Source organism: Phalacrocorax carbo, chromosome 10 (assembly GCF_963921805.1).
Source record: "Phalacrocorax carbo chromosome 10, bPhaCar2.1, whole genome shotgun sequence".
Lineage (NCBI taxonomy): Eukaryota > Metazoa > Chordata > Aves > Suliformes > Phalacrocoracidae > Phalacrocorax > Phalacrocorax carbo.
This window is the reverse complement of record NC_087522.1, coordinates 26,019,128-26,046,328: the sequence shown is the minus strand read 5'-3', so window position 1 is coordinate 26,046,328 and position 27,201 is coordinate 26,019,128. Positions and strand designations below refer to the sequence as shown.

General features: G+C 41.3%; 1 protein-coding gene across 20 annotated transcripts in view; it reads left to right on the top strand.

The window, feature by feature from the left end:
* The window catches only part of CELF1 (CUGBP Elav-like family member 1), a 67,590-nt gene that overhangs the window by 13,662 nt on the left and 26,727 nt on the right, over positions 1-27,201 (top strand). For 11 of the 20 annotated variants that reach the window (XM_064462681.1, XM_064462684.1, XM_064462683.1 and 8 more), the window contains 7 exons: positions 4,194-4,234; positions 19,796-19,983; positions 20,787-20,869; positions 21,290-21,338; positions 25,169-25,303; positions 25,490-25,569; positions 25,987-26,148. In XM_064462681.1, the coding sequence (XP_064318751.1) occupies positions 19,806-19,983; positions 20,787-20,869; positions 21,290-21,338; positions 25,169-25,303; positions 25,490-25,569; positions 25,987-26,148 (687 nt within the window). In that variant the 5' untranslated portion in view covers positions 4,194-4,234; positions 19,796-19,805. The remainder of the gene's footprint in view (positions 1-4,193; positions 4,235-19,795; positions 19,984-20,786; positions 20,870-21,289; positions 21,339-25,168; positions 25,304-25,489; positions 25,570-25,986; positions 26,149-27,201) is intronic. The other 9 variants (XM_064462695.1, XM_064462694.1, XM_064462690.1 and 6 more) reach the window with 3 other exon arrangements.

Sequence of the window (27,201 nt, the reverse complement as noted above, 5' to 3'; positions counted from 1 at the left end):
GCTGACTGGGCACAGAACAGGCATTGCAGGTATAGTCTACATCCCAGATATTACGTATTTTATGTTGTTCTGGTTACAGTAACTTGAAGCATGCCGTTTGAAATGGTTTCCCCTCTCTTTTTTTTTTGTCTTAATCTGCAGTGGTCCCAAAATGTGCACCTCTTCTATTCCTCATTCTCTTCTTCCTATAATATCTGAAGTTGAACAAACTTACACTCTGAGAGTCAAACATACTGCCATGAGTAATTCAGCTGGTCTGCTTACTAACTGTACAGATTGTCTGCTAACCCGTATGGACATGAGTACTTGTGCTGGCAACGCTGAGGGAAAAAAGTGAGCAGGCGCAGTGACTATGAGCTATTGCCCTGCATTGAGCAAGTAGTTTCTGGTGTTGAGAGGTTGGGTGGTGTAAAGATTGCAGTAAGAGGCAGGCATTTCTCAGATCAGAAAGCATGTATGCTTCCTTGGTAAGGTTTTGGCACTATAGGAGTTTCTTGTTGCTATCGCTGTTGTCACACTATAGGAGTTTCTTGTTGCTATCGCTGTTGTCTCACTATCTCATAAATAATGTTTGCTAGAAAATGATGTGCTCTCTGTGGGTTGTGGCCTAAGCTGTACAGCAGTTGAAACTTCATCTGCTTTGTATAGGCCTCTCTATTCGTAATCTGATTTATCTCATACACTTGCTCTTTCGGTCTCTGATGCATTGTTATCTCCCTCCTGCACTTCCTCCAGAGAAATAGTTATTTTTATATTTCCAAGTTTTTATTATTGGCTATATTGGTGTTTAAAAGTATTTAAATCAGCAGTGAGTCCAGACTAAATGTTGGTTTATGTTAGAGACTGTTGATGCCAGGATATAGCTGAAATTGAGCTATGCGGTTGGTTTTATTTGTTGGCCTCTTTAATTGTCAATGGTAATCTTGACATCCCACAAACATAAATTCCTGGAAAGTGTAATGAGAAGTGAGAACTAACTGGTCTAAACAAGTGCTGACTGACATACTTTCATTGATCAGAATCCCTTAAATTATATCGGTATTCTCTTACAGGTGGTCCTGGGTGCTGGTGAGACTTAAGTTTTACCACTAATTATCAAAGCAGGTTCACTAGATTTATTGGGCTCATACCCATTGTCTAGTACTCAGTGGCTGGAGCCACTTGTTTTTGTTACCAGCTGCAGCTCTATTTATATTATGGTGCATACCAGAAGTTACAACTGTTTGTTCATCAGCCAGAGTGTATTTTGTCACTCTTGGATCTGGCAGGGCTAAGTGTTAAATCTAAGTGTTAACCCTTTGTTTTTCTACATGGAATTCTCAGGTGGTGTCATAGTTCGCCCAGCTTTGTACAGAAGAAGTTGGAAGTAACATCTGTACTCAGATGCTGCCCTTCAGTGGGGGGGGGGGGGGGCAACTTCAGGAAAAATGTTCTTTGGAAAAGCTCTGATGAGATGTCCCAGTTTACATCTGCTAAATGTTTTGGTGTCCCCACTAAGAACCTACACTCATGCAACTATTAGAACAGTTCGCTATTGGCATTTGATGTTGGGCTGGGGTGAACCTGCAGTTTGCACAAGAGCTTACTGCCATGTCAGTTAATTACAGAAATTGTTAATGCTGCAGACATTGCTAGCACCGTGTCAGCTGTAATACCTTGATCTCAGGTATCCAAGTCCCAATTTCTTCTAAGAAGAAATACAGTTGTCAGATTCTTTGGCCTTTGGGCTAGATTTGTCTGATGTATAAACTTGGATAAAGTATTTGGTGTATTTGTGTTCTGCATGCACTTAAATGAACCATACTAAACCAATTTTGTTTTGAGAAACGCCTGTTATTTCAGAGTATTCTCCCAAGCTTTTTTGCAGGTGGTTGTCAAAATTACTGTTTGCTTTTTAAAGTTTATATTGTCTTGGATTTTGCCTTTGATTCAATCAGGTATATATTTTTTCCACAAGTTGCTCTTGGGGAGATACTGATTGAAAACGAGAGGAAAATTTTTCACAGTGAGAACAGTCAACCATTGGAATAATCTCCCCAGAGAAGTGGTTGACTCGGCCACATTGGACACTTTCAAGATTCAGCTTGACAGGATGCTGGACCATCTTGTTTAGACTCTGCTCTTCCTAGAAAGGTTGGACTAGATGATCCGTGAGGTCCCTTCCAACCTGTGATTCTGTGAATTTTGAAAATACACATTTCAGATCACAGATCACAGAATGGTAGGGGTGGGAAGGGACAGCTGGAGATCATCTTGCCCAACCCCACTGCATGAGCAGGCACACCCAGAGCAGGGGGCACAGGAACGCAACCAGATGGGTTTTGAATGTCTCCAGGGAAGGGACCCCACAGCCTCCCTGGGCAGCCTGTGCCGCTGCTCTGTCACCCTCACAGGAAAGAATTTTTTTCTCGTGTTTAGCTGGAACTTCCCGTGTTCCAACTTGTGCCCATTGCCCCTTGTCCTGTCATTGGGCACCCCTGAAAAGAGTCCAGTCCCATCATCCTGACACCCACCCTTTAGATATTTATAGGTATTTACGAAATCCCTGCTCAGTCTTCTCCAGGCTGAACAAGCCCAGGTCTCTCAGCCTTTCCTCATACGGGAGATGCTCCAGTCCTCTGACCATCTTGGTAGCTCTCCACTGGATTTGCTCAAGCAGTGATAACTGAGCAAGATAACTGAGTTACATTTCTCAGGATTCGTGGATTGATTATTTTTTTTTATTATTTACTACTATAAGAAAATTATCTTTTGTTGTTGTGTTTAGGATTCTATGTTCCTTTAGAGGGTATAATATTTTGTTAAATCAATTGTAGAAATTAGAACAATGAGTAATTACTACAAAATAGGGATAAAAAATTCTCTAGAGACATCCCCTGGAAAAGAGGGCATGAGTACATGTGATAAATATCCAAGTGTATTACAAGACAAGTTAGAAGAGGATATGGATCACTTATCTACACTTCTCGAAGAATATAGAACAAAGGTTATGAAGGGGCCTGCAAAGCAGTGAAAATGTGGGAACTCAAATGGCCTTGTAGCTACTTGCTGGCAGATGGATGCAGTTATTGGTTTGATACCTATAGATAAGTAAATGGATTTCGATTTTCTATAAAAAACTGCTAGACAACCAGGAGTGTAGTTCTGCAAAATAACCTAGGAGGAAGCAGGAAAGAAATTCTTAACCAAAACAAAACACCAAAAAAACACAAACCCCAAAGGACTCCTGCCAAAAAAAAACCCTGAAAAAATAATCCAAAGTTTGTATTTAAATATATGCTACCTTGTCTTGTGGGTCAATTACTGAATCTGCAAAAAGAGAAAAAGAGAACCCTTACTATCTCAGTGCCAGTACAGAAATTCTATATGGTTCCTGGGTGATGATTTGCTTAAGATGTAGACATAACATTTTTTACTTGTGCTGTTAGTTCTTTGTGTTCCCTAATTCAGAGCTTTTTCATACATTTCCATAACAAGTGATAGGACGAGAGGAAATGGCCTCAAGCTGCGCCAGGGTAAGTTTAGGTTGGATATTAGGAAAAACTTCTTCACCTAAAGGGTTGTCAAACACTGGGACAGGCTGCCCAGGGAAGTGGTTGAGTCTCCGTCCCTGGAGGTATTTAGAAGAAGGGTAGACGCGGTGCTTGAGGATATGGTTTAGTGGTGGACTTGGCAGTGATAGGTTAGCGGTTGGACTCGATGATCTTAAGGGTCTTTTCCAGCCTTAACTATTGTATGATCTAGGCTATCTTAGATTAGAGTTCCCATCTGCTGGTTCAGTGTCATCTGTTCATGCTGCTGCTGTCAAAATAATGTAATATAGGATTGTAGGTACTGCTGTTGGTAACTCTGCTTCTGTCATAAGAGCCCAAAAGCCAGACAGGTAGGCTAAGTCCACTGAACGTTATTAGGAAGGTACAAGACCTGTTTTCAGCCATGTCGCATTTGCAGTCCTTTCTTTTGCACTCTGTCGTTTATTCTCTGTATTGCTGAAATGTGCAACTTCATTTCTGAATCTAATGAGGGTTGTTACCACCTCATGTTACCACCTCATGATGACTTCTATTATTAGAAATATGCTTTGTTTTCACAGTCCTCAGCGTTTTACAAGATGGAATTCATGTTGTAATGGTTGTTATTATCCAATTTTAGCTCTGGAGTACTTGATGTCTGGTTTTTTCCTTTTCTTTTAGAGTGAAGACTGGAACGGCTAGAGGGAGGTGCATAGCTGCAGGTATGAACCAACTACAGTTTGAATCCCTCAGTTGTGGATTGGAGCTTCCTTTCAATGGTTTAGAGAGAAGTTTTTTCTACTTTCAATGATGAGAGTGGTCATTTTCCACTGCAGTGAGCAGCGTACCTTGATCTTAAACCCTTTGCAGTTTCCTGCCTTTGTACTATAAAGGGGACTGGGAGTGTTAACAATTTAGGACTACAAGTATGAAGTCAATAGGCTTATTAGGACCGTCTGGAATGTAATAATTTTAGAAACATAACTAACCACAAAGTGGAAATGCACATCTTCATAGTCATTTCTTGACCAGAACAAATCTCAAGTACTCTCTAGTTAATGAAACCCTGAAGATGAGTACTAATGGAACAAGTCCCTTTGGGCTGAGACAGATTTGATTATGTGCAGCAGAATGGGAATGTAGTCTGATGTGAAATGCTCAGAGCCAAATACGAGGATCTTCTGGTGCAACTTTCTTAATGCCTGAGGTCCAGTAAAGGTATAGGTTCCATGAGACAGCTGAGACAATTCCCCCATGCTCTCTTACTCAGTTTCCAACTGAGTAGTCCTGTGTCCTTTGGCTGCGCTTGGTTCTTGTGATAGTTAGACTGCATGGTAGACAAAGTCTGCTTGACAACCCAATAAAAAGTGCTTTTGTGATTAAGTTGTTACCTCTCTGGTTTAGCAAGTTGGAATGATTTACTGTGTGGTCAGAGGAGTACCAAAAGAATAGATCAGACTTTAACTGTGCACCTTAAGAGTTTCAGTTCATTGCTGAGGACAGTTGACCTGTAACCGCTGTGTTAAGTAACACTATCACGCTCATAGTGTGCTGATTGTTGCTTTTCTGATGCATCACCTCTGCTATGGCTGGAATATTTAAGGTTTGCTTTAGTCCTTAGACAACCAGGGAGAGTTGAGTTTTGAAATTGTCTTGAGGAAACACTTGTTTTCTACTATGATCAGTTTTTGTAAATACATTGGAAAGGATTTACTCACATCTATATCAGAAAGAAAACCAAATTTGTCTTTAAAGTGCAGGATACCCTGTCTCTCTATGTTACTCATCAGGGTAGAAAGAGCTAAAGTTGGACTAAGAACCAACTTAATTTTCAAGTGACTTTTAGAGAGCTGGTGATTGACCTCTGTATTTGGAAGTACCGGTTTGAGGGCATTGGTCTCCAGGCATTGTGGGGAACTCTCAACTTCTTTCTGAAATGAGTGGTTCTCTGTACTTTGCCCTTCCTGCTCTTTTGCTGCTGCATTAGGACGGTACAGAAGATTGGAAAAAGAGAATACTGGACATTATATTTGTGTTTTTGTCTGAAGAATTTATCTTTTGAGATGGGCTAATCTGTGATTGGACCTAGTTTTTCAAACTCATGGGATTCTGCCAATTACAAAACACAGGTCCAGAATTACTTAAATAGCAAAATAATGAGATTATTTAAATAGAGAAATAATAATGAAGTTTATGGTTGCTGAAAGTAAGTCACAAAACGGAACACTTCCATTTGGTGCAAGATCCATGGTTTCTAATATTATCTGCCTTAATGTGAATGTAGGAAGGTGTCCAAATGAAAGAGGATTGAGTCTTTACTTGAACGTCTGATAATGGTATATAAAATTGTTTGTATGCAACCCAGTATGAAGTGCCTCTTATGATGATTAACTCCAGAGAGATATATCAAAATAAAACTGATGGTTTTCGGCTTCTGGTTTGGTACAGAGAATGAAACTGAGGAGTCAGCTTTGCTTCGATATAAGAAATCAATTGGCCTTTGAAATAGCACTTGGTTTTGGTCCCCACTTCCCTGGCAGCTGCTATTGTTAACCAGACAAGTTTTTGCATAGAGAGTTTACTCTGAAACTCAGGATTGCTTCTTGTATTCAGAAATGTATATGCCACACTTTGCCAAAGCAGATTAAACAGTTATTCTTCCCTCAAATATTATTGTCTTAAAAGTGCCTTATGAGCATTGACAGTTTCAAGACTGAGGAACTCCTACCCCTCTATTGACTCATGTCTTATCTACATTCACCATGCTGATATTCTGCTGGAGGACAAAAATGCCTTTATACTGTTTAAATGCCCTATGAACAGAGAGCACTGTAGTACTCATACTGTTCTTGCTGCCCTGACCCTCCCTTAGGGTGATCCTGTTGCTTTCCTGAAGGTAGGCCCTAACGAAAATACATTGAGACAGATCTGTAGTCATGGTGCGTGATGCAGAATAGCAACTTAGCTGTTTTTACCTGAAACATGTATGTGTTCAAATAATATTTCTGCAGATCTGAGCCTTTTCCAAAATGGAAGTCTTTGGCATGTAGATGAAAATGGGCATTAAAAGATTGTAGATTTGTCTACTTAGAAGGAACTTCCGTTCTGCTGTAAGAGAAATTAATTCTTCCTCGATGCTTCTAAAGCCATTTATAGTTTAGGAAAGTAAAAGTAAATTTGGTTATAAATTCATTTGTTTGTTTGGAGGAACTGTTCTGGATCAAAGTATTCTTCATTCCTTCTGGGCTTAGCTCTTCCTGAAGTTAAAAACCTACTATAGTATCTAATGGTTATTTAGACCTTATTAAAGAGGAGATTTTTTGATAGGCATGGCTGTATTTTCTTAGCTGATTAGGAAAACTGAGGCACATGTATTGTACTGTTTCTCTTTTGACTCTAGAGGCTTGGAAAGTTTAGATATTTTTCAGAAACATATTGTCTGATATTTTGATTATGGTCCTGCACGTGTAGCTTAAAAGCTTGTGAAGTTTTGCAGATGGCTGCTTGTCCAAAATATGCAGCAGGAATCTCAACTTTGATTAGGAGACAAGATAACAAAATAACAACTTCCTAAGTTGATCGCATTTCTTCTGGCCAGGAGTGGCCAGCTTTCTGGCCAGCTTTCCTTTTTGCATCTGTTCATCTTTCCTACCCTAAAATGTACATGGTAGCTTGACTTGTTTGCCTTTCCAGGGATACCAGATCTCCTTCTGATCTCCTCCACTCTGCTCATGGACAATACCGGAGCTATTCTGCTACCTTGGCAGCCTTGTGCAAATCATGCGAGGGGCCATCGTGCCTTATTGTGTTGTGAGTTGTTGTACTATGTAGAAACTATTATTGCAGTGATTACTATTTTAACTGCATAGTATGCTCTCCTGGAGCTGGCTGGGCTGCACTTGAACTCTCTTCTGGTAATATGCAGGAAAAAACCTTCCATTTGGATGAAATAGTGAATGAATTTTTACAGTGGTATAATATTAAACTGATTTGTATCTGGTACTGTTAGTAGAAACAATTTGAGATGAAAGGACTCATCAAAACAGCTTGCATGGCTGTTCTGATGGCTGCAGAGGACAACGAAACTTGAGACTTCTTCCTTTGTTTAGTCCAAAAGGTCTCTTGAAACTTAACAAGGAAGAAAAAAAAAGGCTCTATCATACTTCAGAAATATTTTTAAACAGGTCCGACTGCTACTCTAAGACATTTCAGAAAGGAGAGGTTTTCAAGTCATTTAATAATGAGCCCGGGGGTGAGCAGAGGGACCAATCAGGAGCCGGCAGCTCTCGTGAGCGAGGCTGATGTGCAGCTGACGCGGGGTGGGATGCTGCCAGAAGCAACGGCGGGAGATTTAAACGGCCCCTAGGGAGCGCGGCGCACAGGACGGGCAAACAGGGCGTGGCGCGGCAGAAGGGCGTGGCGCGGTGGTTTGCGCGGCAGAAGGGTGAGCAGGAGGGACGCCACAGCCCGCTTGTAGGTCTACAGCTCAGGCAAGTGCTTTGGTCTCGGGTGAAATGGTGGGCACTCGCCTCAGAGCTGAAACCGCTGTTCGTTCAGCGAAAGCCCCCGAGATGTCAGACGCGTCCGCCCAGACGGGTCTGGTAAGAAAGGACACACCAGTACAGGCCGTGGGTTGCGGCAACTGCCCAAACCCCTCTCCTCGCGATAAGGTACCTGCACGAGGTGTGCACAGGGCGATGACCTGTCACGTCAGGTGGCTGAACTGCAGGAAACGGTTGAGAGGCTGCGCAGTGTTAGAGGAGCTGAGGCAGAGATAGGCAGGTGGCTTCAGAATCACGTTCCTGTGGCAGACACCGCCGAGAATGAGGCACCGTGGACCCTGGTGACTCACAGGAGCAGGATTCCCCGTCAGCCTGCACCCTCCACCATCACAATCAGAAACAGATATGAAGCCCTAACGACTGAGGATACCCATGAGCAAGGCCTGCAAAGTCCCCCACAAGGGGAAACTGGACCAGCAACATACAGTGGCCATCGTAAAAAGAAACGACGAGTGCTCGTGGTGGGTGACTCTGTTGAAGGATACTGAGGCACCCATCTGCCGACCTGACAGGGAGTCACGAGAGGTGTGCTGCCTCCCAGGAGCCAAGGTCCGAGGTGTTGCTGAGAGGGTGCCACAACTCATCAGGAAAACAGACTGCTATCCGCTATTACTATTTCATGTAGGCATGAACGACACTGAGAGCCGCAACCTGGGCAAAATCAAGGAAGATTTTCGAGCCCTGGGGGAGCAAGTGAGAAGCATTGGCGTCCAAGTGATCTTCTCTTCCATTTTGCCAGTTCGAGGGAAGGGAGCAGCCAGAAACAGGCGCATAATGTATATCAACTCCTGGCTTCGTGGCTGGTGCCACCGTGGGGGGTTTGGCTTTTATGACAATGGGGTGTTCTTCAATGACAACAGCATGCTAGGGAGGGATGGAATCCATCTGTCTAACAGGGGTGAGGGAATCTTCAGCAGTAGGCTGGCTGACTTGGTGAGGTGGGCTTTAAACTAAAGGATTTGGGGGGTGGGATCCATGGCAAAAACGCTCACACCAGCACGTCCAACGGGGGAGTAAGTCAGGCCAAGCAGTGTGGTGATAAAGGTTCCTTAGCCGTCTCCCAAGAGGTGAAACAGAAGAGTAATTGCCTCAAGTGTATGTACACGAATGCACGCAGCCTAGGTAACAAACAGGAGGAACTGGAGCTCCGTGCCCACCCAGAAGGGCACGACATCATAGGAGTAACTGAAACACGGTGGGCACCTCAAATGGCTGGGGGATGGCAATGGAGGGTTACAGGCTCTTTCGTAAGGACAGGCAGGGTAGAAGATGTGGAGGAGTTGCACTCTGCATTAAGGAACACCTTGAATGTATCAAAGTCAGCTATGGTGACTGCGACTGCTCTATCGAATGCCTCTGGGTTAAAGTCAAAGGGGTCGTCTCCAAGCAGGACCTCACAGTGGGCATCTGCTACCGACCTCCTAACCATGACGACGATGCTGACGAAGCAATACTTGGGGCACTAAAGCAAGCTTCTGGCCAACAGAACCTGGTCCTGATGGGTGACTTGAACTACCCAGACATCTGCTGGAAGAACAACACGGCAGCTGGCATGTCATCCACCAAGTTCCTGGAGTGCATAGAGGACTGTTTCCTGATGCACACGTTAGATGTGCCAGCCAGGAATGAGGCGCTGCTGGACTTGCTGTTCACAAACCGAGAAAGCCTGCTTTGTAATATCTCGGTTAGCGACAGCCTTGGCTGCAGTGACCACAATGTTGTGGAGTTCGGGATCCTGCTGAGTGTGCTGAAGGTCAGCTCTAAGACAAGGGTTCTGGATTTTAGAAGAGCAAACTTCAGTGCACTCAGGGCTCAGCTGGGAGGGGTTCGATGGGAAGCTTCCCTGGAAGACAAAGGAGCTGGTGAGAGCTGGGAGTTCTTCAAGAACTCTCTACTGGAAGCACAAAGCCAACTTATCCCCTACAAAGGAAAGGGAATTAAGCAGAGCAAGAGGCCCCCATGGCTCAACCATGACCTCCTGGGTCTACTCAAATCCAAAAGGGAAGCACACCAGAGATGGAGAAGTGGAGGATTATCCGCTGAGAACTACAAGGGCATAGCCAGAGAGTGCAGAGGTGCAATTAGAAAAGCAAAATCCCAGCTTGAATTGAAGCTGGCTGTAGATGTCTTGCGTTGCAGAATTCCGATGCCTGCAGACCCGTCAGTATATTCACAGCATGCTCGTGTACCTTCTCAGGCAAGCAGATGAATGTTTCAGGGGGAGATGAGAGGAAGTTTGGAGGCCATTGTCTTAAAGTCTATGAAGTTCATTCCTCTGCTATAAGAGGATCTTAAGACTGATAATTGAGCTTCTGAGTTCTTGTTAGACGTCCTGTTACTAGTGGTTATTGGCAGAACAAGACCTAGCTGCAGGTTTTTTTGGCTTCCTGGATTTAAACAGATGCAGTTTCCTGTTAGACAAGCTCTCGTATTGCAGAGCTACCATCTGCCATTTGGTGTGAGCTGTCCTCAGGAGTGACCCAGATGTTGAATATGCCACAGATTGAATTTGTCCATCAGTTATATGATGGCATTTTGAAAGCAATTGCAAGGCATTTTAAAAAGAGGTGAAAGTGTATATACTCATTACTGTTAGTGCTGTAACATTTCCTGAGGTCCAGAAGTGTGTTTTTTGGGGTTTGGGTGTCTTCTGTTGTGTAATGTGGGGGATGGGTTTGGTGTTACTTACTAAAGCAACTGAATAGAGTGCTGATAATAGCTGAGCATTTTTAATTAGCATTTACCTACTATGTGTGTGGTTCAGTTCTTGAGTAGTTTTAACAGGACAACTCTTCTTTTTTTTGCATAGTGCTTTTTGGTTTGTCCTGACACAAATGCATAGGCATCTTCCTGCTGTTCGGCATGTTCCAGACCTATCTTTGCCATTTGCAAAGGCTAATAATCTATAGTGTTTGTTTTCACCACAAAACTGGCTCGGTGGTCTCTCAGCCTCTCTGGCGTCAGCTCAGGAGAGCCTAACCTGTTGTGGTGTGTCTGGTAGTCTCTGATGTGTCTTTTCCAACTATTTGTCCAGTCTGTTCTATCACGTAAGTTTATTGTACCTGCACTATCTTGCCAACAAGGAGATCAAAAATCTACTGCCCTTTGCATGAAATGCTATCTCTTTTCCTCCTCAGAGGAGGAACATTGTTGTACCCATCATTAAGGTTTTGCCTCCTTAGCTGTCACTTGAAAAGTTAGATTGGAGGTACCAGCTGCGTAAGAAGATAAAAGCTACATGCAACCTATTACAGTTGATACTGCATTTGCTTCATTGCGTGTTGTTTGAAATAAAAGGAAGAGGGACATCTAGACTGGTCAGACAAATGTGTGGCAGTCAAAGCACAACTGTTTGCATCACATTGGTATGTGGGTAATACTGTAGGTACAAGTCTTCCTTACTTGTTTTTGCTGTTACATTAGGGTCAAAGATGTTTCTATCAGAGCATTAGTTGATTCCTAGACTTTACTGTTTGTATTTCCAACAAAATGATGGCTTAAAGTCACTGGCCTGTCTAAAAACCTGGTGTTCCCTTTGAAGTGCCTTTGCACTAACGCGAGCAGGGGAACAGAGAGGAGGAACTGGATGTCTGTGTGCAGTCTGCACTTTAATCTACAAGTGTTTTGATTAATAGAAATAATAGATACCTGCTACAGAGAGCTCAGCTGGATTTTTATTGGCCTGTTTTTAAAGGAAACAATGTACAAGCCTTGTATTGTCATTCCTTCCTGAAAACTTTTGAATCCTCTGTTCATATTCAAATAAATTTGTCAGAGATGTAAATGTCTCCAGGCATTAAGTTCCTAATCACTTAGCATTAGGTGAGGAGGAGGTCAAAACAGAACATTCAACTCTTGCCCTTTGTCCATTGGTGTGCAAGTAGCTGGGAACTAGTCTGGGTCCTAGCTGTGGTCTGCGCAGCTAAACAGGTAACAGTCACTGAAGGATCCTGAGACTCATTGGACTTATTGTGAAGAGGTAAGACACATCTGTAGGAGCAGCTTTTTTTAGTTCTGCTTTTGGTGCGTACTGGCATACTTGTGTTAAGGTTTACCTCTGTAGCGTAGGGGTTTACTGTGCAGCAAACAGTATCCTCAGTTCTCTGTGTACCAGGAAAGCATCACTGCATCCTGGTTTGCCTGCATGACACCTGGAAGTTGAGGAGCTAAGGGAAGTTGCTTGGATTTTTGCGTCAGGTTGGTACAGAGCTGGGAACAGAGTCGTCTTTTCTACCACAGCTTGCAATCCCTTGATGCCTGGCTGAACGAGCATGGTCAAGCGAGCTGGTCTTTTCTGACCAGCTTCATTCAGAACCCCCTCATACAACAGACTTACACAGATATAGGACTTTATATACTGTTTTGCTACCTCATCATTATGACCTCAGTTGCCACAGAGAATCAGTAACTTCTGTGGTTTTAATCCAAACAGTGTCTTCTGTATCTATTTTCACTTAAAGATGTTGCACTGGATGTGCTGATGTAGAAAGCTAAAAAGTTGTGACTAAGGAACTTGAGAACTGCCATGGTGGACAGAGTCTAGTTTGTGGTTTCCTTCTGATAATGCCTAGTACTATGTGCATTAGACAAATGGGTCTAAAATCTTAATAATTATTGATTAGTCTGTGTTTAAAGATGAGGTTACTTAGTTGTTGCTTCCTAATGTTATCTAGAGCATAGTAGTTCTTATGTGCAGTGTCTTGATGCGTATAGCCCATGGGTTATTGTTTAAAAAAAAAAAAAGCCAAAACCACAGGTGGGATTTATTAATATGTGCAGTAAATAGAAGTGGAAAAATATATCCCTGCAAGCATCCAGTTGTGCTCAAATCCTGTCAAGCTTTGACAGGATTACAGAAGTCACCTTCATTAAATATCTGTTTTACTGTGAATTTAGTAAGCGTTCCCTCTTACCAGTTTCAAATTTGCCTTTGCCAGTCTCCTGCTTTACTGATATGAACATAGGAAACCACAGCTGCTTTGTGAATTGTGTGGCAGTAAATTCTGTTTCAAGTTAATGTTGCATAGCAGTAAGAAGGCAGGAAGAATAGAAGCAGAGCTTTCAAAAGAAGCATATGTACTTGAGGAGGCCCATGACAATTTAAAAGAAAATGTACCTGTATGTGTTTCTTGTCTACTTTTTATAAGCTCCACTGTTTAGAATTCATGAGAATAAAAGATGTGTTCACTTCAGTGCAAAGTTTTATCTCCTTTTCCAGAAAAAAAACCCTAATTTAATCATTTTAGAAAATAGGTTTTGTGTGATCTGCTTTGAATCATTTGTCTTTACTATCAAATAAAAGGGTAAGTTTAGCTGCTGTTTTATTTTTCCCTTTCTGAGAGTGCTTAGGCAGAGAAAACGTCATCCTGAAAGCCAGAGGGATAGGTGACTTGTTGCTTCATCTGCTGGCAGAGAGCTGGGAGTCCTGGGGATTCTTCAGTCAGACAAAAGTTCAGAATTCATTCCTTATGAGCTTTCACAGAATTAATTGGAGTAGAAGCTACAGGTAGACAGGACTTCATTCACAAGCCAGAGAAGTAGGTCAGGAATGTATTGATTTACCTCAAATATTTTTCCCCCCAGGACTGTTTTGAGAAAGGGGAGAAGAAGAAAAAGCTTATTATAAGCTATTTCTAGAATAAAATTTGTTTACCTAACTTGTGAAAATTTATCTAGGTCTGGAGAGTATGGAGAAATTAAATGCTCTCAGATAAATGCATAAGAGAGCGCACCATGAAACTTTACTTTTCTGAGATAAAAGCAATTGTCATTCCATCCTATCCTTTTTCTCCTCCTGGGAACTTCTACAAAAATTTCATATAAATAAAAATGTTTTTCTGTTAATTTAATCTGAATTGTAGGCAGTCTAAAACATGTATTTTGATGGTAAATTCAACATTCTCAATGTGTCAGACTTGTGTACTCACAGTGCGTAACTGTCATAGAGATTGGCAGAGGAAGAAAGTGCAGTTTTGGCAACTAGGTAAGGGGCTTTTTGTACCCAGCGAGGCATGGGGAGACGGTTTGGATTTCAACATAGGCAGAAAGCATCCTGACCACATGCTTACATGATCAACAATGAAACAACAAAATATTGACAAGTAGTTGCTGTATTTTGAGCCGTGTAACCTAGGGGTTATCTGTTTAAAAACAAAACTGCAATTCAGCAACACTGTAGGGATCTGGATATACACAGATAATACAAGAGGAAGTTTATTCTAGGACCTGTCTCCTTCAAAGCTTCATAGCATCTGATTTCCCCATAGCCTGCACCCTTTCCCATAGTTCAGTCTCACCATCCCAGTAGCTCCTCAGCTTCAGATTTGTATAAGTCCTCTGAGGTTCAGACTGTATAAAGTAAAAGATGGTATTATCTTTATCTTTCAGAGTTAATTGTTCATTGAAATGAACAAGGCTTTCTTAGGAAACAAAATATGACACAACACGGGGTTTTTTTGTTTTGAGGGTTCTGTTTTTGTTTTGGTGGTGGGGTTTTTTTGGGTGTTTATTGTGTGGGTTTTTTCGTGTGGGTTTTTTTTTTTTAAGGTTTTGTGCCCCAGGATGTAATGTAATTCTGTAAATTTAAAAATTAAAGCAAAACTTTTAGCATTTATACTCTGCAGTCTCTGAGGAGCATATATAGCAATATATAGTGCAGCATATCCTAGGGCTTCAGAAGTGTAAAAAAGTGAGATTTCATCTGTACTATGTAGAAGTTTTTAATGTTGGTATTGTCAGATTAGCACCACATTTAAATGTGTAGCTACAGCCCATAAAGCTTGGAATTTCAGACATTGTTTCTATTATCCTTTGAATAGAAACAGCCAAAGAATGGATCTGGAATCCTGCAGGAATTTGACATCTGAGTGAAAAATAAGTGTTTAGCTCTCTTACTTTTCTTTCTTCCTTTGTGAGCTATGGCTAGGATGTCTTTCTGTTTTGTATAATTTTAAAGAAGCACTGCCTCCTCATTTAATTATTTTTTTATTTCTGTGCACTAGCAAAATACCATTTTTCCACTCTTTCTGATACTTTCACAAGTGAAGTCGGTCAGTCTTTTGGTTTCACTAACTTGATGCCTTCAGCTAAATAATGTTAAAACAAACCTATTTCTACACTATGTTTTATCGCTGAAATTGCCATCCTTACTGAAGAAGTATGGTACCCCTGAGGCACTGCATCTTGGCTAACATGCCTTCAGATATTTACTCACCATTCTAGTATTGATTCTTCCTTTTCCCCAAATTGTACATCACAGCACGTAAAATGTTTTGGTGCTGTTCATTAAATGAAGTGAGCATGTCATGGGAGAAATTAGAGTAAAAATAACAATAATTAAAGATTAATATGTGGCAGGATAGTTGCACAAAACTAATGTTTTAATTATCAAAGCTAATAGACTGAATTTGACATGGAGTATGACAGTGTGACAATGCCTATAACTTGTTGCAGTTTTGTCTTAATGGAACAAGCAGGTCTGACTTCCATTTTGGGGAGCAGAGAGTTGAAGGAAAGGGTGGGCATAGTGTCAAATCATAATGACTTAGTGATTTTCTTCAGGAAACTAATCAATCTCAGTAACATTTTTAAATCTCATTTTCTAGAGTATCTGTTGCTAGCATCATCTTTCATCTAACCTACAGTGAGCAAGGCTGCTGGGGTATTTTACTGGCTGCTCAAAAAAAGCTAACTGGAAGACCAGAAGGAATGAATTCTGGTCTTCATAGGTAAGACCAGAATTTACAGTGTTGGTCTATAGATTATGTGAACAGTGGCAAGAACCCCACCATATCTTCTGCTGTTCTAATAATATAAATCTGAAGTGTTTCTCTGTGTGCTCATTTTAGAGAAATCCGTAAAGTGGGCTCCAGGCTCAGTTTAACATTTGAATATGATGTACTTTCACAATGTGGCATTTTTCAAGTGGGAAGCTTGTAAGATGTGTCTGTAAGTAGATATGAACAATTTACTGAAGGCTAATAAATTGACCTGTGCTCCCTAGTGCCTATTTGCATGCTCTTAACAGTGGTGCTTAGCAGGTAGCTCACACCTTTTTCATTAAAGAATAAGCTTTCTTGCATTTACCACATAGTAAGAGCATGTGTGAGGTAGTTACTGTTGATGTGTGCTAAATTCATGTCCTCTCTTATTTTGCAGTAACGTGCATATCTCTTTGTATTACAAGGCCTAACTACTTTTAATAACCATTTAATTAACCTCACGGCAGACAGAAGATTTTAAGTGTTCTTTTTTTTCAGAGGTTGGAAATAATTATTTATGAAAAAATAATTGGTGTGCTGTAAGTGTGCATGCATAAAGCAAGCTGTATATACTGGCCAGTCTAAGTAACTGCAAGTACATATTGCAGTCATTGACAGACAAAAAAATAAGTGATTGCAGCTGCCCAGCATGTTTTCCTTGATGCTCTAAGAGTTTATGGTTCTATCAACCTTATACATAAGGCTTATCTGGATTCATGTTGAACATGAATTAATCATCCCTCCTGGAGTTGTCAGACGAACCCAGCTGCCTCTGCAGCACATATTCTCTGCACTCAAATATTTCTGCATCTCCCAATGCATCCAGTATTATCCATTTCTTTGGCTATTGAGATTTATCAATAGGTCTTTGTGTGCATAAATACACCTCACGGTTCCTTGATCAACATGTTATCCCTAGTTTAATGATGAAGCAGCTGAGGTATTCTGATCAGTGTTTTCAAAGATTATAAAACAGTTTTCAACAAATCACTATTTATCCTTTTCTTTCTCATCTATAGGTTCTGTATGTCTCTGGATTTATAGATGCATGATGGGCATTGTTTTCAGAACAATGTATGTTTTCCTCCTATAAAAGGAGTAGGTTTTGATGTTCTGCAGTAGTTAAGGAATTTTTGAGTGATCAAAAAGTGAGCATTTCACTTTTTGAGTGAGCTTTCATTTTTTAGCAGGTTCAGAGAAACATTTTAGTTTGCATTTGTCTCCCCAGAAATTAGGAGAGTGTCAAAAATAGTGCATAAGGTGAAAAGAGTGAGATCAGCCACTGAAAATATTTATGATGAAGGAACCTCTTGACTTCACACCTTCATATTGGTGATATGGGAAGTGTCTGCCTGAACCTCAAGGCCTTGGACTGCCGTTTTGGGAGGCAAGGAGTTAGTTGGGGATGGAAAGACTGGAGTTTGTATTCTTTCTGCTCTGTTACCCATTGCTATCTTCATGGATCTGACACTCTGTTTATCTGACAGTGCACTCAGTACTGCTTTGCCAGGAAAAATTGCACAAAACAAGCCCAGTGCATCAGCATTTTCATTATGTATTAAGCTGAGCCTCCCTTCACATGGTCGCATCCCCTTTTTAATCTGGGATTCCATGTCCCTGTCCCAGTCCAGCCTGTTTGTGGTGTCTGTTGCTGGTCTCCCTGAGCTTCTGTTTCTGTGGTTTGAGTGTTTTTTGTGTGGCTGAGTGTTAAGACCTGCAGAACTTTTGGAAGAGGTGTTGGTTGGGGGTTAGGCAATACACTGATTTAGCATTAGTAGTTTGTCACAGACTGAGGTGATGGCTGCGTTCAAGTTGGATTTCCTCCCAGAGATGATGGTGGACCATTGCTCCTTGAATGCTAGCCCTGTGTAAGTATTTTGTCCTCACGTCTGAGTTTATAACTAAAGTCGTAGTTGGAATTGCTGTCTCTGAAGCCTCTGCTGTCTGATGAACTCGCCTTGGGGAGGGGGGGGATGGGGATGGGAAGAGAGATAGGAGGCTCTGCAGTTTGTTTTCTTGAAGAAATCCTAGTGGGCATTTACAACTGATGTTGGATTCTGGATGGGGCAAAAATGATGTGATAATTTTGGGGATGACGGCTAAGGAGGAATAAAGCTATTTGGCAGTACTGTTTGTAGTATGCTACAGGTACTGATATTATACAATCAGTTAACGAAGTTGTTGAGAGAACAGTTTCTGTTCTTCTCTATTAATGGCTCCAGACTAAACCTTTTAATTAGGAAAGAGAGTGTCTTGAGGTCATGTTAAGAGTTGCCCAGTTACAGAAGCCATGCTATGGTCTTGAAGCTGCCCATGGCATAGACGGCAGGGCTGAAAATTATTATTGGAAGAGAGTTAATGATTTCCAGTTGTTCTCAATTGGAGTGAAAGGACATTGTATGAAAAGAGGTAATTTACCTCTTTGCAAAAGGTGTTGTTTGCCTTGGATATTTGGAGAGGTGCTGACCCTTTCTGAGTGGAAGGTAGAGAGGGGTGAAAGGATTTATGATGATTCCCTTCCCTTCTAGTAAGCAGCTTTATTGTTTCTGAGGTCTGCTCATACAGTTATAAAACTATGAGGTTTCCCAGCATCAGTTTTCCCTTAGGCTCTGAACAGCAGCGTATTGAAGGGAAAAATTAACTACACGATGCCTGGTTTGGAATTTTTCATTTTTGCTTTTTAATTCTATTCAGGGGAGAGTATGATTACAGGTGGACAGTGAGAGGAACACTATTTACTGTAATGTGCAGTTGATAAGCCATTCAAAAACTATCTTTAAAGGAAAAAAGCAGAGGTGAAGAGAGCTGACGATTCTCAAAGGCGGCCACCTATATTCTTCAACAAAGAGTTTGGGGGCAGGGGGAATCATTGTATACTTATTATTCCACTCCCCTTGTCCTTTCTAGATTATGCAGGTGTTGATTAGTATGTTAAAATTGCTGACCATTATAGCTACAGTAGGATGTCATTACAGTCGGTCTTCCACAGAGATGGGTCTTGTGGTATACCAGGCTCTGACTACTGATGATATGACCTCACGTTGCGCTTGGCAAACAATGAGGAATCAATGCAGAAAACAGTGTATGACTGTCACCTAGCTGGGTGGAGTATAACAGTTTTTTTAATAGGCTGTAAATTGTTCATATGGCTAGATTCAATGCCTTGAAGGCTGTTGAAGATTCCCATACCCAAAACTTCTGTGTTGTTATAGCCTAAGAAGTTAACTTTTTTTTTATGTTAACACCGTACCATTACTCGGCTTGATTCAGTCTGTGACTAACTAGATTGTCCAATCCTAACCTGTTCATGTACAACCTAAACCTGCTTGTTTGCCAAATATTGTTGAAAGTTCCCTAGTTTCACAAAGAGCTATTGCCTTGCAGACCTTTAATGAAACTTCTCACCTGTTCAGTTGTACCTGTTTCTCTGTTTTAAGGTGGATCTTCACCCTGGGAAACAGTTCCAGATAGTTACATTGGAAAACAACGGGGAAAAAAAAAACATTCCTCATTTTCACTGGTTACTGATAACTTCAGTAGTCTGCGGGTAGACTGAGTTTAGGTTCCTTCCTGTTCTGGTTTCTTGTTCTGAAAAATTTTACATTGTTGAGCTGGTGATATTTTTCAGTTAGCTCAACAGATTTGTGTTCTGAATCTCAGATGAATCTCAGCTGACGACATTATAGCAAAAAATGTTAAGAGAAGATTTAAACAGCTGTGTAGAGAATGCTTGGTTTCCAAGTACACAGCTTGCCAATGAATGTGAATGATGTTTCTGAGTTGTATGCAGGACTGGGAAGGTGCAAGAGTCTCCCTTTACATGTATATTTTAATCATATACATTTATATATGTGTAGAAATATGTGTCTTTTATCTTGCTGTAAGCATGCTTTTCCTAGCTGCAATAGCATCTAGAAGCTATGGAAAGATACAACCAGAAATTCCTTCTTGTTTTTCATAGCTCAAAGAAAATGAATGGCACACTGGATCACCCAGATCAACCTGATCTAGATGCTATCAAGATGTTTGTGGGTCAGGTCCCACGGAGCTGGTGTGAGAAGGATCTAAGAGAACTTTTTGAACAGTATGGTGCTGTCTATGAAATCAATGTCTTGAGGGACAGGAGCCAAAACCCTCCTCAAAGCAAAGGTGAGAACTTCTGTGCTTCTCACGTGAGACTTGGGGTCTTCAGCCTGTTTCACATAGTTACAGTCTTAGCTGTTTGCGGATTCAGATACCCCTGTGTGTTGGAGCTCTGTGTGACCAGCTGTGCATGCAAGCCCAGGCTTTATAGTCTGTCTTTAAGTGTACGTGTCTAATTACACTTGGACTGTGATCCAGTCATTAGCTGAGATAAGAAAATAATAATTTTTTTCAGAGCTCAGAAGTAATGGGGATGCTTGAAGAATATGGATTATAATTGCAAAGCAATTGCAAATTGCAATCAAATTAATGTTGTTGTTGTTCCAGAGCATCGTTGTGATGCTGTGGTATGACCAAAATGTTGCTGGAAGTGCCACAGTTTCACATAAAATAAAACATGGAGGTCTTAGTCATTTGTGTACATCAAATCCTAACTAAATGCACTACCTGGATTTGCACTTCAGTTATATGCAAGATCTCATTTCCTGGGAAACTAGGTAGGTTTTTAGCACTGGCACGTAATTGTTGAGTTTGATAATGGAAGTAGCCAACAATTATCTGGCAGATGTATCTATATGTTTGGTTTAATGGTGTATTGGTGATGTTGGGTAAGTTCTGAATGTATCCTATTTTTATTACATTTAGAAATCTTTCTTAAGCAGTCACAATCAGTAGTACCTACCTATTTCAGTGTCTAACCTCTTATACTTGTTGTACGTTTTGCATTCGAAAGATAGAAGTGCAGGAGTTGCAATTTCTGTACATCAAGATTCATAGTGTTCTTTCTCAGCATTTTGTTTCAATTGCAGGGTGCTGTTTTGTTACATTTTATACCCGTAAAGCCGCACTAGAAGCACAGAATGCTCTTCACAACATGAAGATCCTCCCAGGGGTAAGAGAAGAGCCATACTTTCTTTCTTTGCAACTCGTATCTTATGTTTCTGAGCTCTGGCACCACTGATATACAAACATACATTATCTTGCCCTCCAATCATGTTTTAAAAGACCTGTTCAAAAGGGCAGTGTCATGAGATTTGTATGATAACAGATCTTAAGGGAATTTTTGAATATTTGGGGGAGTAATATGGTAGTGAAGTGCATGGGCATGGCTCCTATACTAATTTCTGAGGAGGAATGGTGGCCTGTCATTAGGAAAGCTTTTCTTTCTTCTAGAAATTTATGTATTGTTTCATATGCTCTTTTGTAGAAGCAATTTAGGCTACCATTTCTTTCTTACACAATTCTTATGGGGTCTATTTAATATAGTATAATGTGAATGTCTCTAGGATTAAATAATCTTTTTACATTTCAGATGCACCATCCTATCCAGATGAAACCAGCTGATAGTGAAAAGAGTAATGGTAAGCTGTACTAAAGTCTGAGTTTGGTGGCATCATCTGTGTTAATAGGGAACCTCGAGGATTTTCCTTTGTTGAACAGCTTCTGATGAAGTCGTCTTTAATTGGAGACCTGTTTGTTTGTGGTTTTGCTTTTTGTTTTGTTTTGTTGTTTGTTTTTTTTTAAGAAAAGGGGGGTGGGGGTAGAGCAGGAAGAAAAAGGTGTGTTTTCAGTGTAGTAGGTAGCATAAGTGATGTCTCTAAAATTCCATTACTCAGTATCTCCCACTGCTGCTGCTTGTGGTAGAACCATATTGTCAGTTAGGGAAACATCCAGTCAGTTCTTCTTTGTACTAAGGTGGTTTAAATCTTTGTTGGTTACATGGACAGTGGGATTGAGTGCACCCTCAGCAAGTTTGTGGATGGCACCAAGCTGAGCGCTGTGATTGATGCTCTAGAGGGAAAGGATGCCATCCAGTGGGACCTGCACAGGCTAGAGAGGCGGGCCTGTGTGAGCCTCATGAAGTTCAACAAGGCCAAGTGCAAGGTCCTGTGCCTGGGTCGGGGCAATTCCAAACATGGATATAGGCTGGGTGATAAGTGGATTGAGAGCAGCCCTATGGAGAAGGACTTGGGGCTATTGGTGGATGAAGAACTGAATATAAGCCAGCAATGTGTATTTGCAGCCCAGAAAGCCAGTTGTATCTTGGTCTGCATCAAAAGAAGGGCTAACAGGTCAAGGGAGTTGATTCTGCCCTTCTGTGCTCTGGTGAGACCCCACCTGCAGCACTGTGTTCAGCTCTGGGGCCCCCAGGATAAGACAGACATGGAGTGGGTCCAGAGGAGGTCCATGAAGATGATGGATCAGCTGGAGCACCTCCCCTGTGAGCACAGGCTGAGAGAGTTGAGGTTATTTAGCTTGGAGAAGAGAAGGATCTGGGGAGACTGTAATCAGCCTTCTAGTACTCAAAGGGGGCACGCTGGAAAGATGGGGAGGGCTTCTATATCAGGAAGTATAGTGATAGGATGAGGGCTAACTGTTCTAAACTGAAAGAGGGTAGGTTTAGATTACATATTAGGAAGAAATTCTTTACTCTGAGGGTGGTGAGACACTGGAACAGGTTGCCCTGAGAGGTTGTGAATGTCCCCTCCCTGGAAGCATTCAAGGCCAGGTTGGATGGGGCTTTGAGCAATCTGATGTAGTAGAAGGTATCCCTGCCTATGGCACAGGCTTGGAATTAGATGATCTTTAAGGTTCTTTCCAACCCAAACCATTCTATGATTCTGGGAAATCTAGAAATGCTTTTTCAAGTGCTTGACCAATTTGAAGCAAGGCCTGTTGCAGCTAGGCTGGGAGTCAAAACATCTTGTATGTCATGGTTTAGCCCCAGTCAGCAGCTAAGAACCACACAGCCGCTTGCTCACACTCCCCGGTGGGATGGGGGAAAGAATCTGAAGGGTAAGAGTGAGAAAACTTGTGGGTTGAGATGAAGACAGTTTAACAGGTAAAAGCCACACATGCAAGCAAAGCAAAACAAGGCATTCATTCACTCCTTCCTGTAGGCAGGCAGGTGTTCAGCCGTCTCCAGGAAAGCAGGGCTCTATCACACATAATGGTTCCTTGGGAAGGCAGATGCCAAACTCCAAACGTCCCCCCTTTCCTTTTGTCTTCCCCCAGCTCTATATGTTAAGCGTGACATCGTATAGTGTGGGATATCCCCTTGGGTCAGTTGGGGTCAGCTGTGCCCGCTGTGTCCCCTCCTAACTCTTTGTGCACCTAGCAAAGCAAGGGAAGCTGAAAAAGTCTTTGACTAGTGTAAGCCCTACTTAGCAACAACTAAAACCTTTCTGCATTATCAACGCTGTTTCTAGCACAAATCCAAAACAGCCCCACACTAGCTACAGTGAAGAAAATTACCTCTATCCCAGACAAAACCAGGACATTGTAGTATACACAGTTCACAACCGTTCAGCAGAGAGAAAACGGACTATTTCTGCACGTTGGCCATTTCAGATGGATTAAGACATGTAGCATCTGCCATTGGGTAAATGATTATCCATGTATTTACATGATGAGTTTATATACTTACTTACGTACATGCACAAATGTGTGTGAGCCTATACATATTGCTGCAAGATAAGCAAAGAAAGTGTTTATCACCTTGTAGTTTCAGCCTTCCTAGGCTTGGCTGAATTTTATTTTCTTCATTTGCCATAGTCACTGTAAGATTAGTGTTGCCTCGTGAAGAAGATAATTCCGGTTCCAGAAAGCTTACATATTAAGATAATTGAAAACAGAAGATGGGATATGTGGGTAACATACAGTAGGAGTAATTCCATCTGCAAATTCCTCCATGTGTATACAGAACATGTTTCTGTGTAAATATATCTAGAAAAGAGTAATTCTTTTGAAGTATTGTTGGGAGGAGAACAGGATAGGTTCTGTAAACTAAAACTGGTCTGGCATTACACACCCACCCCCACCAGGAAAATAACGGGAAGAGGGGAAAAAGTATTTAATGGAATTTTAGGGTGACAGTTCTACAGCTATTATGAGTTTTAGTAAAAGGTGTAGGTGAAAATATAAATAAGAAAGCATCAGTTTAAAAAGTATTTTGACTTGCCATTAATAAAAAGGATTCTGGATCTCTTGAATTAAAATGGACGGCAAAAGGGATTTGAAAGCAGCTTTCTGCTCTAAGAGCTTGAAAGTGAACTTTGGGTACAATGTTAAGATTTAATAGTGAGTTAAAGTAATGGCAGCTGGAATAGTTTGGAATTTTCCCCCTTCAACACCATAGAAGACTCAGCAAATAAGTTGCTTTCCCCTCACCATGGCACTAAATAGGAGTAGACTTCTATCTTGAAGCTTCAAATTGTGCTACATCCTTCATGTATTATATTTTGTATTGTGCTGAATGTTGTATTTGCAAACGGCTTTATATTTCCAAATGGTATTCTGCATAATTTGCTTCATCCTTTAAAAGCATTTCAGAGGTGATTAGCATCCTTAAATATGAAAAACAAGAGGAATAATTTGAATTCACCCCACTCCCTTAAGTGACCTTAAACTGACATTAGTAACCACTAAGTGAAAAGTTACAAGAAATGTCTTCCTGGACCATTTATTTTTAAATAGTCTTCACACTGAAAGGTATTCTTCAACTCTAATATACCTAGTAGCATCAACATTTAGAGGCAACATACAGTAGCACACAGTCGATCATTCTGATTTGAAGTGTTATTTTCATGCTTTTGGTACAGATCAGAACGGATTAATCTGAAACAGAACTAAAACTGTTCTGTTTTAGCAACTGCTGTTGCTTCCACTGTTAAGACAGGATCATGAGGAAATAAGGAGATCGAAATTTAAGTGATTGGCATGATAAAGAGGCTAGAAAGAAGCTTTCTGCAGGCCACTTGCTTGTTTAGATGCAGTTAGGTATGTTGGTAGTCTAAAGATGCAACAGGCAGAGGAGAGAGGTTGAAAATAGGCCAATAAAATACATTCAATTCTTCTGTCACTCAGAACTGAATGTAGGAGATACAGGGAAGTGCTGAATCAGATCTATTTTTTCCTTTTCTTACATTCTTGTAGTTCACAAGCTTGCAACAGAGCAACAGTCAGCAAATTGTAAATGTAAAACATCATAAAACGGGCATCCTTCAGGTTCACTGAGGTGTCTCATATGCATCCTCTTAAACTGAAGAGATTCCATTATTGGGGGACTGGTTTTGACAAGTCCCTACCCCAAATACAAGGGATATAACTGCAGTTCTTGTTGAAGACTTGACAAAATAAGATCTAGTAAGTACATATTTGCTGGTAATACTCTTGTCCTTTGATTTCTTAGCAGTAGAAGATAGGAAGTTGTTTATTGGAATGATATCCAAGAAGTGCAATGAAAATGATATCCGAGTGATGTTCTCCCCCTTTGGGCAGATTGAAGAATGCAGGATATTACGGGGCCCGGATGGCCTGAGCCGAGGTAAGCAGGAAGCTTTTCTGACAGTTCAAGGTTCTCCACTGGGTCCTGCCTTTTGCAACTCAAGGCGGCATTTGAGCTCTTTCTGTGATTCCACCTCCCCTCTCCTGTAGGAATTTTCATTTCTTCATTCATCCCAGTAATTGTGGGTGTAGTGTATAACTTGGTTCCTTTTTGTTCTTTCCCTAGGTTGTGCATTTGTGACTTTTACAACAAGAGCCATGGCACAAACGGCAATCAAAGCAATGCATCAAGCACAGACCATGGAGGTAAAACAAGTTAGTGGGTGTCAGTGAAAGATGTAATTTGTCAGGCAGTCACTGTGGAGTTTGGAGGATTAGAGAGCAGAGAAGGATAAGTGCAGCGTGCGTTTCTTAGCAAATACTACTCCTGTCCCTCTGTGTTTGTTCTGCTCCTATTTTAGAGCTCGAGATAAAAACTTCATTTGCAGAGGAAATACCAAAATACAAAATAGATTAAATGCAAACGAGAACCTTTAATGAAATGTGCTGTTTAAAAATATATAGATGCTATACCAGAAAAATAAAACAAGAGTGGGAATGAGGCCTGTATGTATGCCTGTACGGGGAGGAGAGGGGAATGCTTCCAATGACTGGGTCTTAATGCAGTATTTTTGTGACTGCTGGGGATAGCAAGTATGTAATTGTTTGAATTGCTGTTTGCAGGGTTGCTCTTCTCCCATTGTGGTAAAATTTGCAGACACACAGAAGGACAAAGAGCAGAAACGAATTGCTCAGCAACTCCAGCAACAAATGCAACAGATCAGTGCTGCCTCAGTATGGGGAAACCTGGCTGGTCTCACTACACTTGGACCCCAATACTTAGCAGTGAGTTTCTGATTTGGGTTCTTTTCATCTCTTCAGGGATTGCAGTGTCTGACTATCTTGTAGTGTTTAATGTATTCATTTTTAGAAGGATCCTGATAGGTAGGAGCGGGATTCATAATGCCTGTTTTGTGCATGAGGAGGCTGAAATCAAGTTGTGTGCTAACAGCAAGTCAGGATGCATTTAAGTGAGGATTTCAACCCCAGTCACTGTAGCCCCAACTACTGAAACTTCCCCTCCCCCCAACTCATCGTCTGTAGAATGACTTTGTGTTGGGAAGATTTTCTTAATATGTTATGGCCTCAGTGTTTACTCATATAAATGCCCTTTCCACATCTGTCTGATGATGTAGTTCTTGTATTCCTCTTCCATTTTTCCTTCTTCAACCCTATTTTCTCTCATCCCCTTCCAGTGAAACCTAGAGCAGTACTTGGTGCTGTCCAAATAGAAAAGGTGATCAGGTTGGAAGCACCAACAGCTGACAGTGCACAGTATGAAAAGAAAAAAAAAAAACAAACACACAAACCAAACCCCCAAAACCACCCCCCAACAACCCACAGAAAATAGAGAGAAACTACTCTCCTTAGCAAAAATGACACAACAGGAAGTAGCCTGCTGTTAGTGATTTTAGTTGATTTTGCTGGGTCCCTAAAGGGTAAACTTCTCAAATTGATGTGCTGTACCTCGTATGGGTTGCCGGCGTAGCTGAGAGAACCGTATTCATGCAATATAAAGTCTGGGAAACAGAAGGAAAATCTCATCTTGTTCTTGGTATGGTGTACTGTTGAAGAGGGGACATTCTGTCTTTATCATTGCTTTAGGTTTGGTAGACTGGAGTTTTTTATAACAACACCTACTTAATGGAGAAAGGAATAAGAGATCCTTCTAAAGAGCATCTGAGCTGAGGCTTGAAATTTCTCTCATGGCCATTGTGCTTGAGGCGGGGGTTCCCTCTCAGAGCGGCTCTTTTGGTTTTGGTATGGCATTTGCCATTTGTCTTATGCTGGCAGGTTCAGCTGTAAAGTCTGGCTTGAGGTTATATATCCTTAGGGTTG